Raw genomic sequence first — 18045 nt, 5'->3', positions numbered from 1 at the left:
TCGGAATTTTGATTGTCGGGATTATAGTAGTTGGGATTTTGACATAGTCGGGATTTCGAACGTCGGGATTTCAAACGTCGGGATTTCGATAGACCTAAAAACACTTAGTGCCAATCACAAATGTATTTGTATGTGCAAGGACGATTTGATTGAGAAAATATTAATTTGATGGTAAGAAAGTCTATTGTTTTATTAATATTGTTATGTATGTACGTATTTCATTTTGTTTTTTTTTTCTATACTGTTGCAATAAAGATTATTAATATTAATAATTTGATATTTAATTAGTAATATAACGTGAGGTATAAACTAAATGTGATCAATTGTACAAAACAATATAGAAACATAGCAGAACAAAGACATTTTGGTCCACCACTAACAAAGAAAATGGTTTGAGAATGGAGAAAACAAGAGAAATAATTAAAACTGCTAAGACTTTTTTTGGGTAAAATTAAAATATTTGTTTCAATAAATCGTCTCTTAATTTGACGTTTGTTATAGATTATTAGTATTAATAATTTGATATTTAATTAGTAATAATTTTATGCAGAAATAAGAGTTTTTGATACGTATTTATAGTTAATATTTAAGTTATTTTTTGTATCTTATTTGTATCAAGGTAAGAAATATTGTAAATAAGACAAATAATTGGATGATTTACATGATAATCCGTTTAAGGATTAAGCGCATATGCTATTTCCTGAACAATAGACTGATAGTTCTAACAATAGTTCTATGCACTACGCTTAATATCATCATCGCAAGTGACAATAGACTTCCGCAATATCGGCTTGTCTGTCAGGAAGTCGTGTAGGATAATATTGTTATTGAGGATCGATCGATGTTCAACTGGATGTACCACAACACAATCAGATCATATCATTGGATTTAAGGGCTTTATGGGATAATGATACAAAAGAAACGTGTATTTTCATTAAGTAAAGAATAAAAATATTTTTTTATTATCATCATCATTATATTATTATTTTTTTTTGTAAAAGGTACACACACCAAACACAAAAATCTTTGGCGTTTGTTTCCTACGTTGCGTAAAAAAAATTGTAAAACTTAAAAGTTTCGTATTTCGAATAAAAAAATAAAATTTAAGGAAACGTTTCAGACATGAAAAAAAAATCATTAAAATGTGCAAACACGAATTTTCATCTCACGGATATTATTTTTTTCTTTTAAGAAACGACTCAACTCATACGTAAATTTAAATTAGTTATCTCGCAGTCTCAGATTTGTGCATCGATCACGTCTTTTCGAAGATGTTCAGGCGGTCAATTCGATAGGAGTCGGTTCCAAGCCGCACGGTCTCCTGAACTCTTGACCCCTTTCATGTATCCACTTATTGGAAACTGCAAAACAAATTGAATTGTTAACTGCTTGATCTTCGTTCGGTCGGATGATTAGAGACACTTACCCCATTTGGAGCCGGCGAGGACCGGGCAAGCCGCATGTCTTGTACTCCTGTCTCCGTCTCCGGATGCGTGCAAATTGTACCAGAAAGCCGCTGTTCCTTTCTTGGGCCAAAGGGCTGTTTTGATGCTCGGGAATACTGTTGCTCCTCCTTGCGCCACATCGCTCATCTACAACAGCAGAAGTAATGTAACATAATATCGTTGTAAACGTTTCAGCTAAAGCTGAGAAAACACTAGTTATTTCATAAAAATATTTGTTACACATTGTTAAAATGGTTGGTTTGATATTCTATATTTTATCTAATTATTCCATATAATACAGATTTACGTAAAGTGTATCAATTTATTTCACACTTTATATTATACAATTATGTTATTTTCATACATCGTATAAGAGTGTTGTTTCGTTATGATACAACTAGGAATCAATTATATTGTGCGATGACTTTACTTTTTATATAATAAGTAGATAATTTATAGAATAAAGCAAATAATCAAATTTCACGAAAGTAATACCTAAGCAATGCCATTAATTAACATAAAAATAACTAAAACTTACGTAAAATAGAACGGTTGCAATCCTGTTACCGGTCCCTAAGCTTTTGAAAGCATTGATTTCCTCTCTCTGAAAACACACACAGTCCACGTTTAACCAACGTCCAACAAAGGAATTACCCATTCATTACCCTTGCAAAATCAAAGTGCGGCTCGTAATGACCCCCGATACCATAATTGACAACCTGCAATTCTTCGGCAGTAGTCATCGTGAGTCCGGTCATGTCCTCAACCCTCTGACAAACGGCTGCTATATGCTTGTGCTCCTCATCCTTCAGCCAAGCCGATTTGCTGATCCTATATTGAGCAGTCTCCAGTTCACCAGTCTTAGAATTTTGGACCGTCGCTCTTTTGAACTGCAAACCAAAAAAACAACAACGTTAACATTAGCATTCCAAAAGCGTGCGTTCCTCGAACTTATTCAATGCGACTTATTCAAATTCCGAATACGTCTATATTTACAATTAGCTACATTATTATTATAATAATTAGGTTCTCTCAACGCGTCAAGATTCGACCTGTAATTGCCGCTGTAAAAAAAATATATATATAATAAAAATAAAATCCTCATGCTGCCAATCAAGTGTCTAAGCGTGTAGCAGCACGTCCGAAGCAACTCGCAACTCCGAACTTCATTAAAACAATTACAGATTCCTCATCGAATCAACCATACAACAGAGTTTCTAAAATGAATTTCAACTGGCGGAAAGTCCTCCGCAGAAATTGAATTAGTTGCAAATTCAGTTACCGACTTTATGCATTATTCCACAAACAGCTTGGAAATAACGGTAACAAAAAAAAAAGGTTTAATATTTGACATCATAAAACTAACGTTGCAATAATAATCAAAGGTAGTAACGTAATAATAAACTGATACTATTTCGTAAACAGTAGTAGGATTTGGTGGGAAGGATTTCATTATTCGTTTATTCCTTAACTGGAGCGAATGTTGTCAATATTTCCGACTGCGTATTTTGTCGTCGGTATTTACAGCTGGAGAGTGCCACTCTACTTGATGTTTATTTGCTTTCCTAAGTGCGTTATTTGTGCAGCTCAGTATTTGCCGCAATTTTCGTTATATTCGAAGTATCATGGATCCTGCGCTAAGATATCCTAAAGCAAACACTGCAACTCGACAAATATTAGTTTGAAATGAACGAATTTCCTGTATACAATGTACATTGTACAACTAGGAAGGATATTTTTAGGTTTGCTTCACGTCATATAAATTCACGTCTATACATTTATTTCGATCCAAGTGGTATAGATATATGTGGAGATGAAGAAATCTTCCTCCCAGAGGTATTTCCTAAATTATGCCTCCTGCAGTGAGCAATATCCTGGATAGATCGTACCATACATTATGCGCTTCTTTATTTTTTTGGTTTGCATTAAATTTTATGATGCCAATACAAGAGCAGACAGAGAATTGGAAAACGATCGAACGAATTCCTATTAAATCCGTATATACCACATATTTATGGCCTGGTGGAGCTCTTTAACGCGTCTTAAAAAAAAGATCTAATAGCTTACAAACTCAATTTCTTCCAGATAAAATAAATATACAATTATTATACAATGATACTTAAACTTGATATAATCACATAAACTTAATTTATAGACTTCATTTTATATAATTTATAGTTAAGTTATTAAATAATATAAATATCAACGAAATTAATTAAAATTTAATTAAGATTTTGTATTAGCTTTAATTGGGACATAATATTTCATAAAATAATTATCTATTTAAAATATCAACTAAAGTAAAAATAAAAAATGTTTGTTGTGTTATTTATTAGTTTTCAAGGCAAATATTGTATCTCTTTATATATAAATGACGCCCATGCACGTAGAAGTCGTTACCTTAAAAAGAAACTGCATTTATCACATGCTACATGTTATTTTTTGCGAGTGGGCGAATTCCAGAATGACTTTGAGATTTCTTTGTCTGCGTTTGACCAGAACGATACCCAAAGAAGGTCGGGGGAATAATTTGCATTTTGTAGCGGACAAATGTTTACCTATCGTCCATTTGAGTTATAACTGAAACTTTTATGAAAGAAGAAGGAAACTTTAAAACTGAACTTAATGATAGCGAATGTAAGTAGTTTCAGCTATATTCGTGAAAATAGATTTCATATCTTCGCACTTTCAAACTTATTTATTCTTTCTTTCTGAATGTCACGTTTATGGTTATCACAATCCTTGTCCTGATTGTGTCCACAAAGGCAGTTAGTTATACAATACAATTACAACGCCAAAATAAAGTAGAAAAATTATTTAAGACAATTTTAGTATCGAAAGTTTAGTAGTATTATCTGAAAGTTAAAAAATGTGCTTAAAAAAAGAACTTTAATAATAAATACTATCGATATCTTTGTACTTTTCTGAGGATATTTGTACGTGAAGGCGTTTGCAAATAATTGTAAGTATCAACGAACGTAATGTACGTTAAGTGAGCACTGACTGTATTTATTTAAATATTGCTTTGAAGCTTTCATAATGTAATTATTCATACTTGTGTATAATTGAAATCAGTAATAAGTTTGTGAATGTTTATAAAATTATGTAAAATTTAGAGAATTTGGTATAAAAGGTATTAAGGTATAAAAATGTAATGTTCTTACTCTGGGTTGAGCTATCTTCTTAACAGTTGCGATCTCTTCATCGGACATGACGTCATGGTAGATGAGCAGGCGAGGTTCGGTGTAAGCCTCTTCAACTTTGAAGGGGGCCAGAATGGTGAACTTGTTTCTGACTGTATCCCCGTGGTGGTAGAAGCACTTCAGTTGGGATAGGATCTCCACGGGGGTCATGACCTCGCCGCGGCAAAGCTGCTCGTACAAGTCCCTGCCGACCGGATCGAGCAGGTCTCGTTGATTCTGCAAGTGCCGAAAATGATATTCATTGAAACTTCTTAAAGGGCGAAGCCAAAAAAAATGTGAGAGTAGTGGAAGAAGTATGCAAAAGACGTAATACCTTCGGGGATATCTCCATTGAAATGTCTTCGCTCTCGTCGTCGCCCTTGCGCTTAGCCAAATTGGTTTTCTGTATAGCATCTTCGTAGTACACCTTATTGCCTAATGCCCTCGCGTGGCTAGGAACCAAGTCTAATAGTTTGTTTGTTAAATCTAATGCTAAATGTACATTTCCTGAAACAAGAACATAAATAAAATTGAATAATAAAATTTAATACAAACACATAATTGAATACAATTCAAGATTCACATAATCACAAGAAACATTTTAATAGTTGATATTTAAATTACATATTTTTTTCTTATTCATTTCATTGATAAGTATTGAAAAACAGTGCAGAATGCATTTTATAATTTGTTTAGTTTTGTTTTATTATAGTTTTTGCATTATATCATCTATTTAAATTTAAAATATGTTTATTTATCAATTTTTAATAGTTTCAAGGAGAAATCCATACTATACTAAATAACACATGCCTTTTAAAAACTAAATAGCAAAATATCAATATAATATATAAATGCGATCAATCAACTAATGCATTCGGAGAAGATTTATGGATCGGAGAATATTAAAACTGCTTAATGTTAGGTAACTTAAAAAGCACTTTGCTAAATGGGGCGTAAATGCACTAAATTGCACATTTTCGAAGGAGCCGACGTGCAACAACGGAAAACCGCAACTATACATTATTAAAATAACAACATTGTATGTTTCCACAATTTATTAAGCCATTAACTTAATACTTACGCTGAACTATAAATTGGCAAATTTTCATTATTTAATTAAAACTTAATTTATGTCCTAATTAGTACACGACTTTACTTATTATTTTCGTATGAAATTAAACTGCATTTTCGCATGAATTAATCTCAAATTAAATTCAATTGACGAAAGTTAATAAATACTAAAAATTTCTATTATTAAAATTGAAAAAATAATTTAAATATATACATTTTAAAAAAAAAAACAAGAAAATTTTAATAATTCAATAACTCATCTACACTGAAACTTAACTTACGTTATAATTAGTACTCGAGTCCACTTATTACATTTATAGAAAATTAAACACAATTATTGCTTTAAAAAAAAATACAAGCTAAATATAAATTATGATTAGTTAATAGAAATATTTTTAATTCATGAATTTAAATGGAAAATTAGACATTATTTTATGTATTATAATAAAAAATTAAGATTCATTATTCAAAACAAATTAAATTCATATTATCTGAGCATAATAATTTTTGTTTTGAGATTTAGTATTTTTTTTAATACAAACTAAAACTGTTTAATTGATAGATTACCATGGAATATATAGGATACTAATACCGCGGTACAAGCATTTATAACACGGAATTCTCTCATTTAGTTATATTGTGCGTTCTACGAGAATCGCGTTATATAAAAAGTGGGCCTAGTCTACTAAATACATATTATAAATTAATCAATTAATTAATGTTAACAATTCAATTAATCTGACAATTTTATAATAAACTCGATTAGTTCATTATATTTCGATATATCCGAGGTATGATTTAATATACAATTTCGTACAAAGAAATAATTCAAATATTTGCGAAGTTTCCAGCGTTGCGCATAAGGTATCCGATCTTTAAAGCACTTTATATTCAAATTCAAACATATAAAGTTTAAGCAAAGGCTGTTGATGAAATGCAAACAGACGCTCGCGACTTTTTCAATTAAATCAAGTTAACTAAACTAACCGAAGAAGTGAGGAAGAATAATATTAAAGTTAAACCATTTTGTATTCATACGATTAGAATATCTTTACAGAGATTAATAGGCATGAAATTATGGCTTCTGGTTATTTTGGATCAATATTTTCTTAAATAAATGCGAATTTTTATAATAAAATATCAGTATGTAATATTAAAAACTTACCAACAAACTGATAACCTAACCTAAACTGTCATCTTGACAACCTAATTTAAACTGACAACTTGATAACCTAACCTAAACTGACAACTTGATACCTAACCTAAAACACTATGAAATGTACTACGTCACACACGTCATGTATTGCGCATAGAATTAAAAAAACCTAAGTTAACAACTTGACATAACCTAAGCGGTGAACAACAGAACTAAGCTAAAAAAAATTAAAGTTTTCCATAAAAACTGATTATGTAATAAAATTATCGATTATGAATATGAATCTGTTATACTTTTTAAATAACATAAGACATAATTTTAAGCTGTATACTCAAATTTAACAACATTGCAAGTACGAGTCATAGTAACTTTTAAAATTGGGAACCATACACCCGTAATTTATCATTCCGTTACAATTCTCCATAGACTATTTCTATGGGTCTCCTGAGCATTATATCTTTTCTACCCTCAGACATATTCTCGTACCGATTCATGCAAGTTCGAGTACAGTTTACTAAATTACTTCTGCTGCATATAACCTCCACACTAGTTATATATGAATTTCAGATAACTTTGTTAATACTGCTTCAAATATTTATATCCGTGAACGTGCTCGAAAAGTTAATAATTCTAAAAATATTGAAAGTTACATTTATATTCTACTTTATATTCAATACAGAATATAAATTAAACCTTATTTTTAGGTCGTTTTGTAGTTGAGTTAGCGATGTGCGTGTGTGTGTGTGTGTGAATAAGGAAGGCTTTCAGATATAAATGAATCGCGTCTCATGAACTGATGTATCTATTCATCCATGCACATCTCTGAACTCGATTCAGTCCATTCAATTTCATCTAAATATATTCAATAGTCATGAATAATACAGGGATTCATTATTGTAATTTTCCTCGTAAGATATGAATACTGAATTTCATATTTGTATGAAAAATATCAAATTTTTATGATAAAAATGTATTATTTTCATATTACAAATTTTTATATAATTTTATCATATATAAACACTTTTCAATATACAGTAGACTCCCGTATAACGCGATTAATAGTATTATATGAAAATCGTGTTAAACGAAAATTTTCCTCGTATAACACGAATAATATAAATAACATGTTTGAGATGACAATTGTCATATTCAATTTTAATGACGTTAAGAGTCGTCGTCATTTCGGAACTTTATTCAACGTATTTCTTAATTTCTTCGTTTTATATATATTAATAAGTTTTACAAATTTCTAAGAATTTGTAAGAAATTTAAATATTTTTTGTAATGAGCAACAAAATAAAATTTAGATACATCTTGCAGATATTGCATATAAAAGCCACATCCTGCTTAGTAAACGTTTCTTCTCGGAACATGCAATAACTTGTTTATATTTCTTTTTTAATAAATTTAAAACAAATATGAAAACGCATATAACAAATAAAATTTCACATATTTTCACTACAATTACTTTAATATAAAACATTATTATTACTAATTTGCTTATAAGATTTTAACAAAAATATAATTTTACTGTTATATTTATTTAGTACTGAATTTTAATGTAATATTTTTGAATTTATTTTGTCTATATTTTTTATAGAAAAAAAAATGTTAGAAAACAATTAGTAACAATATGTGCAATAATGAAAAGTATAGATGCAGATGCTGCAAATAAATGCCACATGCCTACTCTATAGACGTTTCTTCTCGGAAACGTGTTTTTATTTTATCATCTAATAAAATGCAAAATAAGAATGGAAACCGCATCCACAATCAACGAACGCTCAGTCAACTCAGAAATTGCATAAAAGAACTATAAATTTCTCTTACAAAACCAAAAAAGAAAGAGAAATTAAAAAGAAAAACTGAAGAGCATTTCCTCATCCGTTTATACCGCATTAAGTTATATATATATATGAGGAATATTTCGCGTTAAACTCTTCGTTTAATAATATAAACGAGGGATGGCCAGAGAATAATTGCTTAATTTCACCGCAAACACCTCCACTTGCTGCGGCAATGAATTACCCAAGAATTTACGACCTCCACAACTTGCATACGGCCCAAAATTAAGTTGCACACGGGAATTCTAATAGCTTAAATTCCCGAGTATTTATAATTATTTTTTTTTCCTTTTATTTTTATACCGACAAGAAAACGGGCTTTTCATTGCGGAAACATCAACAAATTTATAACGACCTTTGTGAGTTTCAGCAAAAAAGATCTGGAATGATGAAAGTCGTAGGAATGGTGAATGTTTCCCTTTTATTATTTTTTTTTTCGTTTGTTTGCGGTGCGACCGAAATAACAGGAGCCGCATTTGCATTTACGAAGGGAAGCGACCCTGCGTCATGTCGCTTGTTCCCTTTGACGTCGCTAAGTGCGCTATTTAAACTGAGTTATTAAAAAAGAGAAAAAGCGGAGCTTCAAAAACTAATTAGTTACCTTGTTTGAAGGTGGAGAAGGCTAAATATTCTAGGATGTCGCTGCGCTCGACTGTTTCGTTCGCTTCCATTCCTAATCGCGTGTCCGCCTCCCTCATCCACAGTTGAGTATGGTAATAATCTTCGTTGTTGTAGGATTGTCTACCTAATTCGAAACAGTCCGCAGCGTTAAGCTCGGAGCTGTATTTAATTCCATTCAGTTCGCCTCTCGCCAAGGATGATGTATCCAATCGGTAAGTGTCCTGGAGGCGGGTCAGAGCCACCGCCGCTCCGTTCAGATCCTCGTCTGATGGGAACTTGAGGTGCTGCCTGTACGAAGTTATGTTGGCGATGAACTCTAAAAAAAGAATAAATGTTTAGATCTCGGAACATCACGAATACCTCAATCCATTTCCAGCAAAACCACTAAAGCTGATTGCACTAACAAATACTGTTTCTAAGTCAATCGATCCATAACGATTGACTTAGATTTGTCGTGAACCTATAATTTTTTTTCTAATATATATAATTTTTATAATATGGAATGGTACGTCTTATAGTCCGAAAACTTACTGTAAACAAATATTTTATACTAATTGAGTCTTAATACAGTTAATTATAAATTTTCCTTTTTTAGCTGAAATACACCTACATATTATATAGAAAAATATATAATGTTCATTATTAATCGAAGTAAAACTTTGAATTCTCAATAAATTAACCTTCAAATTATTTTTTTTTATGATAAGTAAACATATTTGGAGTAAAGATAATAAAAATTTCAAATCAAAATGAACTATTCTTTACTTGTAATATTACAGACCCACTACGAATTCTATACATAATTAATTCTAAATAAAGTTTCATAATCATTGATAATGTTAAATCATTATATAAATACAAGTAAATTCGAGAAAACGTTTGTTTCTAGAGCAGGTGAAGAGAATCAACTTTCCACAGTATTTCTTCCTAAAATGGGAACTAGAAAACTCAAAGAAGGATTTGATTATGAACCAAGTAAATCTTATTTTCAAAGTCTTACAAAAAGTAAAAAATAACAAATAACATTATATAATTGTTTGTTCTTACTATTTTTTTTTGGAAAAAGAAACAAAAATGTAGTTGTGAGTTAGTATAATATTGTGTAACTCTGAATCTGCAGAAATATATTTACAGATATTAAAGATTTCTCTTCTATCTTCTTTACAATAATCTATTAAAACTTACTATTCTTGTTTTGTACACTATTACTTGTACAAATTGTACTATTCTTGTTAAGTGCACAACAAGATTATTTGATAACGAATATTTAAACCATTATATATCTGCAATATTAATACTCTAAATTTGCACATGTAAGTTTAAGGAGTGAATTAATATAAAGAAGATGTAATTTGAGTTGAGAATATTTTACTTAATGTATTTATTTTTGATGAAAAAACATTTATTTATTACCAAAAATGTAACAAAATATGCATTCATTATTTAGAAGAAACTTTTTCAATAATTTAGAAATATTTTTTGTACTAAAAATTGAAATTTTTTTATTGATAAGGGAAATATATTAGAGCTGATATATTAAAAAATTATTTATAATAAATTGTCAATATAATGGAAATACATGATTTTATTACGGTAATAGTTGTAACATTAAATAAAAATAAGATATGATATTCAATAAAAAAAAAACTGTTAATAGTATAGTGTCTGAAGATAAAAAATCGTTGTTTTGACTGTGGTAATATACATTTTAGGATCTTACCTTTACCAACATTGGTGTTCATCAGGGCTTCAACTTGCTTCCAGTCAGTGGTCAACCTTTTGACTAGAAGATACGCGTTTATTGGATTGGAAACGTACATCTGCATATCCTGCGAGGCAATGTCGTGTTGGTTCTGGTAAGCATCGGCATATCTAAACATTAACAGACAAACATAATTACCAAAAATTATTTAAAAAAAAATAATAAAATTACCGTCGCAGAAGATTGAGCCGTTGTTCTTGCTCATTAATGTACACCTCCAAAGTGTTGATTAGCACGGATTCTGTGCTGAGAAGTTCTTCGAGATCCACGAGGGCTGTGTACAATTCACCTCTAGCCGTTCCAACAACAAGCGCGAACAAGAATAATGGGAGGAAGTGAGCCATCGCTTACGTAATTTCTGCGCCCTCTGTAAAGACAGAACAACAACAACGTAAAAAAAAATAAAAACACCAACAACAAAATGAAGAAAACACAGGAAGAGTGTTAATTGTCCGTCTCTGATTTATGCACCCGGATCGTTGCCAAGATTCGGAGCGTTGTTTACGTAACGTTGTTTCACCCGCATTCAAAAACTGAATAAAAAAGAACGTACATCGACTAACTGCCAAATTATTAATATCATTTTGTGACATGAGGTTATTTGATTCTTTTTGTTATTATTTTTGTGAAGGAATTCAATTGGGGAAGTCGACTGCGCGTTACTATTATGCATTATATAACGAGTTATTGCGAACGTCTGCCCTTGGCAATCTAATTTTGAAGGGAAGGAAAGGAAAACGTCTCGACGCTCCTCTCCTTTTGCTTCACAGTAAAACAAAATGAGCCGACCGTGATGAACAGCGAAGAGCAGAAGCAGCAGCAGCATCCACCGAGAAATTTTCTCGTGTGGAAGTATTTTAATATTCCCTGTGTCGGCGCATCCTTCGTAATTGGATTACAGTGAACGCTTCATTTTTCTGTTTATATTATGTTCATTCTTTTTCGCATCATGGAAATATGATGTGCGCAGATGGAGGAGACCCAAATCAATTGGTACGGATGGGCTTTTGTCCGCTCGGGTCAGTGGTTCTTCGATGCAAATGCGACGTCCCTTGCATGCATTTCTACATTTAATATCTCCCTAACCGACAAAGTGAGAAAGAACGAAAAAACTAATACCAGGAATTCTCGATATTTATCGCCGAGGACGAGTGCAGAATTCACGATTTTTTCAGCTCTCACCTTTTTTGTTTGTTTTTTTTTTTAATTCGGTCAGTCCACTCTACACTGAACTCCGGCTGCAGTAGACCTGAGTTCAAGTCTCAAATAAATTCACCAATTCAATAGTCCTTATATAACCATACAGAATACAGGTACTAAATTTAAAATAATTTGCAATTCGCATTAAAAATGGATTATTTAAGACAACAACGGCAAATGGAATATTGTAGATTCATTCGTTCTTAAATGAAGATATGACAAAGGATTATTACAAACAACAATACCAAAAATAATATAATAATTAATAAAGTAGTGAAATTATAATATGCTTAATACAATACTAATTCATAATACAGACATGGAAAAGCTCAACTTGAGCATCTATAATTTTCATTAAAAAAGGATTATTGAAGACAACAAAATCAAATCAAATGTAATAAATTCACTAGTTTATTCGACCTTGCATAATAAAGATATGCCAAAGCATAACCAAAAGGAATATTATAAATTTACTACCTTTAACGTCCTCTCATAACATATAGAATAAATTTACGGAAAATAAAAAATTAATACATCAATAATTCTCACTAAAATAATGGATTATTATAGACAACTAAACCAAAAGGAATCTTTTAAATTCACCATTTTAATAAATAGTCACTACTTAAGAAATACAGAACTTAATCATCTCTAATTCTCAGTAAAAAAAGACAAAAAAGGAAATCTAATTTTATAAATCCATTATTATTTAAAAAAAATGGTTAGTGTATTAAGAAAAAGGTCAGAATTGCCTAAACATTATCTTTAACGATCCGCAATTTTGATTCTCAAAAAGGATTATTGAAGACAGCAAAATCAAACCTATTATAACCTTTAGAATTAAGAAAAAAAGTTATAAAAGGTGTTTACTATTAAATGTCTAGGCATACACTTAGCTTGGCTATTAAGAAAAAGGTCATAACTATCTACAAGTAAAAATTATCTATTTGCAATTCTCAAATGAACTTCAACATAGATTTTTACAATCTAAAATCAATACACACGAGATGGAATATATTTAAAGCTGTAATGATTTGCAAACTAATGTAATTAATAAGTAAATTTTGATATTTAGAATAAAAACATTTAGTGTATGATGTAATTAATAAAATGTATCTTCATTTTTTATTTACAATTGAAATACTTCAGTGATTTCAATCGATCCCTTCTTAATAAGGCATGAATAGACCCAATAAAGTGTAAAATTAATTTGTCTTAATTGAAATTATTACCTGACGTAATTAATTTAATTTCAATTTAACATAAACATGTTTTATGATTATCTTAAATTTTCTACATAAGAATAATGTTGATTTTTTTTATTAAAATATAATTTAATTGAAAATAATATTAAATTAATTTCAAACTTTCGGACATTTCAATTTCATGTAACATTATTTTAATTGTATATCAGAAAATAACACAAAATTTTATATGTATTGAGGAAAATTAATTTGTAAATATATGAGTGTAAAATATTAATTCTATAAAATAATTTAAAACTTTCGGACATTTCAATTACACGTTACATTATTTTAATGAATTTCGTTTTAATGTAGCAAAAAAGAGAAATTAAAAGGAAATTATGAATACGTCTGAAAATAACACAAAATTATATATGCCTTGTAGAAATTTAAGTTATAGGTAAATAAATACATGTTAAAAGTTTGGGATATTTCAATTTCACGTACGATTATTTTAATGCATTTCGTTTTAGTGCTGAAAGAAAAACTAAACTAAAAATATAAAAAATGAGAATATAATAGTAATAATAGCTGTACGGCTTAATTGCAGAGCGATTACGTTTATGGTAATTTTATTCCAGCAATTACAAAAGTGTGTGCGTGTAATTACGTGGATTCGAACATAGCGTATCACGTATTGTGTTTCTTAATTGGAAAATTGCAACCATTGCATGTTCATTCCCTCATGCATATTCCATTCTGCGAATCAAACATATATGGAAAATATTCAGAATCGATATTTTTGTAATATAAACCCAACGTTCATTTCATTTAACTAATAATTACAAAAAAAAAACGTACTGAATCCATATACAGATTAAAATGTATCCATTTCAATAAAACCTTTGACATCATCCAAATATCTGTTTTTGGCTGATGATTTTTTGTCGTTTATAATGAAAAGAAGTTGTTTTTTTTTTCTTCGATTTAACAACAAAAAAAACCTAAATATAAATTTAATTTAAAAAAGTTTTAGTATAACTGAAGAAATATTAACTGAAGAAAACTTAATTAACAAATTTGAATTATATTCAATGCTTCAAAACCAAAAATCTAAGAATTTTCTGAATAAAAAACATAAAAACAATAAATTTCCTGCAATTGTCAGCTATGAGAAACTTTTATAAATATTCATGGGATGGTTTGGATTGTATAGATGGGAATAAACAATAGTAAATCGTAATGTGGATTCGCAAGGTATTCATTACAGAAAGTAAACGTATAGATAGAAAAAAAAAGTATTGTCAATTTGCGAAAAGCACTAAAAAATTGATGCGAAGTATACACATGGTGCTTGTAGTTTCTATTGATTTTCTTGTAGAAAAAACAAAATCCATCTGTGAAACACGTACATTCCCTAGACATAACATTTTTTCAGTAATCATAGAAAAAATATAACGATTTTTAACTGAAATTACAGAAAAATATCAATATACCTCAAATTATTCTCATTTTGTTAAAACATTAAAATGTAGAAACATGTTATTATGTTTTCTTAAATGTTTGATAGATGCAAAATAAAACTTACAAATACAACAAATATTTAATGAATTTTGTAAAACTATTGTAATAAATATTATTTTAGTACTTTTATTGTGTAATTTATCATTTAAAATATAAATAAATTGCAACAATTATATAATATACAAAATACATGAAATATTGTAATTATATAAAATGTAATAAATGTTCACGATTATCTATATTAAATAAATTATATGAAAAACACAGAAATGTATGTTTAATATTCTTTTATAAAATTATGTTAAATATTATTAAAGCATAATAGTTTGAAAGGCTTTATTTCTTTCCCTTTATACTTAACAAAAATTGAGTGGAAGATATTTTTGAAGTGAATGCGAAGAAAAGTTTTCAGAATCGTGCGCTTCTTGCGTAAATTCCTGTCCTGTATTATATCATACCTTGAGCATAAAGCATTTCCTTTTCGCTTTGAAAATATGCCCATTGTTCCGTTAATTAAAAATTATATGAGATATTAAGTGCTCTACAAAATTAAATGAAACTCTAACAACATTGACTCATATAATGAATATATCGATTTATAATAATTTTCATATGCAGTCATAAAATCTTAACATAATTAATTAAATAAAATTCATGTTTATTTTATTTAATTAATATTAGAAATTTTAAACAATTATAGAAGTTATTTTTCGTAAACAATGTTGATGGAATTAGTAAATTTTAATATAAATTAATTCAATTTGTATTGAATATTTGAATGAATTTAATTACAATTAAATCTTCATGAATTTCTGCGCCCGTTTTAATAGAAATTTCAGTGTGTTTATGTAATGAAGTAAATCAATAATTTGATAAATCATTTAATAATACGAGTATCGAATTGGGTATAAATTAAATTGAAAATTATATGCGAATGGCAGCAAAAGCATACATTAAAATTACTAATCAATAATTTAATTAAAAGCTACTCCAGGTAAATGTCTGTCTTTTCATCTCAGAATTGAAACATAAAACTTCCATTTTCCATTAAAAACAAAATGAAAATTTGTTGCGTTGAAGAAAAGGCAAGCCTTAATTGCATCAAAAATTAAATACAGAGAGAACTTCCTTTGTGAAAGTAAAAAGCATATTGCAACAAAATGATTACTTTATTCTCTGTGAAAATGGAGTAATTAATTAATAAAGAGTTTTATATAGTTTAGATAAACGGATTAACTTTAATCCTTGCTTTCTTTTTTTTGTTTCATTCACACTATTATTTGCTCTAGAAATATCGATTTTCCTTACACATTTTCCAAAGTTTTTTCAAGTAGTAAATTGAGATTAATGACTTTTCTTATAAATCAAACAATAGAAATGAAGATGGATGTGTTTTCTTTAATAGGAAAATCAATGAGTTTTTTTTTGCTTTGTTAATCAAATATGAAAAAAATATGTTGGAGAGAAAATTTAGCTGAATGGAATATTATCTTGGAAAGTCGAGTACTGAATAATTTGAAATTAAGTTTAGGAAACTGTAGGGTTTTCAACTCGTGAAAGTTTAGAAAGAAAAAACTCTTTAAAGCATAAAGTAAAACGTATTTGGAGTTATGGCATAAATTATATAAAGCTTTTCGATAAAAATAAATAAATTTTATGATAAATCATAAGGACAAAATATATAAAATGATACCCGGATTAAACGTCCCCAAGAGGCCATAATTTGTCGAGTATCCATTTTTTTCTCTCTTGTTTTATTTACGTATCATAAACATTTTGGGGGGGAAAGAAGTATAGGGATGATCCAAAAAAAAATTGAGATAAAAACAAAACCGATATTTATGTAAGTGCATTTTTCGCACACGAGTGCATTATTACTTATCGTGTGTGTGTGTGTTTTTTTTGTTGCTGTTGTGTATTTCGAACGGAATTTTGCAGAAGTAAATGGTGAATTTATAGAACGATAAATAAATTTGCTTTCACGGACCGGCAACTTTTATACATAACATAAAATCTCTCCCTGTTTCTATTCCACATAAATATTCTGGCTACAATTTATTGAATTCGGCGAATAAATCATAACGTTGTATTTTTTTTTGCGGCCAAAAATAAATGGAACTCCCCAATTATTACAGGATACGCGAATAACCGAAAAAAAATATAGATTTAAAATTGTGAACATTATTATTTGCGCTTTCATTTAAGCTTACTGCAAAGCTTCGAATTCATGTTTTACATGTTTCAGCACTTATAAAATATACAAATATTACATAATTACAGCAGTTTTTTAACAAATAAATGAAAAATCTAAAAATTTCATACACATTTTGGATTTTTTGTTTCATAAGAAAATCAACGTAAAATTTATACAATTACATCAGTTCTCCTACAAGGTACTGTGTTTTGTCCTATTATATAATTTTGTAAAATGAATAAGCATTCATATTTGTGTTTTTAACAACAGAAATATACTAAAATTAACTTTGTTTAAAAAACAAATATAATTACATAACAATTTCACGATTAATTTTTTTCTTTGAGTTAGATTGATGCAATTAACAAAAGATGTTGAAAAAAACTATAGAATTGCATAACAATTTTCAGTTGCAACATTAATTGCTAAAATATAAAATCCTATTTGATTTATAAAATTAAATGTGATCACTTCAAATATTGTAACATTTTAGCGGAAAAGAATGGAAAAGATTAAAACAAGAATAAATAATATCGAGGATTTTAAATTAAAACTATCAAAGAGGTAATAACAAGTTTAGTTAGAAAATATAAAGACGCATATAAATGCACAAGTAATTAACTTTGCTCCATAACAACCTTACAACTCTTCGACTGAAACGCTTTTAACTACAGGATTTACAATTTCGTTTTAACCGTCGAGGTTAACACTTAGTACAGTAAAGTTTATATTTATCAAAATTAATGTTTTTCTTATTATCTTATTATTAAAATCAATTCTGTTGATTTTTTGAAGTATTAGAGTATTAGAAAAAATACTATCTTCAATTTATAACAATAATTTATTTAAATTATATTAAGGG

The 18045-nt window shown here is 28.9% G+C and overlaps 1 protein-coding gene across 2 annotated transcripts in view; it reads right to left on the bottom strand.

Annotated features, from left to right (window-relative positions):
- Positions 1-939: 939 nt before the first annotated feature.
- The window catches only part of LOC108560083 (prolyl 4-hydroxylase subunit alpha-1), a 42764-nt gene continuing 25658 nt past the window's right edge, over positions 940-18045 (bottom strand). For both annotated transcript variants that reach the window (XM_017917522.1, XM_017917529.1), the window contains exons 2-10: positions 11253-11448; positions 11040-11191; positions 9300-9635; positions 4962-5134; positions 4610-4864; positions 2111-2335; positions 1984-2049; positions 1427-1592; positions 940-1361 (exon numbers count right to left, since the gene is read on the bottom strand). In XM_017917522.1, coding sequence (XP_017773011.1) covers positions 1276-1361; positions 1427-1592; positions 1984-2049; positions 2111-2335; positions 4610-4864; positions 4962-5134; positions 9300-9635; positions 11040-11191; positions 11253-11425 — 1632 coding nt within the window. In that variant the 5' untranslated portion in view covers positions 11426-11448 and the 3' untranslated portion in view covers positions 940-1275. The remainder of the gene's footprint in view (positions 1362-1426; positions 1593-1983; positions 2050-2110; positions 2336-4609; positions 4865-4961; positions 5135-9299; positions 9636-11039; positions 11192-11252; positions 11449-18045) is intronic.

This window comes from Nicrophorus vespilloides, unplaced genomic scaffold (genome assembly GCF_001412225.1).
Source record: "Nicrophorus vespilloides isolate i.1.1-1 unplaced genomic scaffold, Nicve_v1.0, whole genome shotgun sequence".
Classification (NCBI taxonomy): Eukaryota; Metazoa; Arthropoda; class Insecta; order Coleoptera; family Silphidae; genus Nicrophorus; species Nicrophorus vespilloides.
This window is presented reverse-complemented; position numbering and strand designations above follow the sequence as displayed.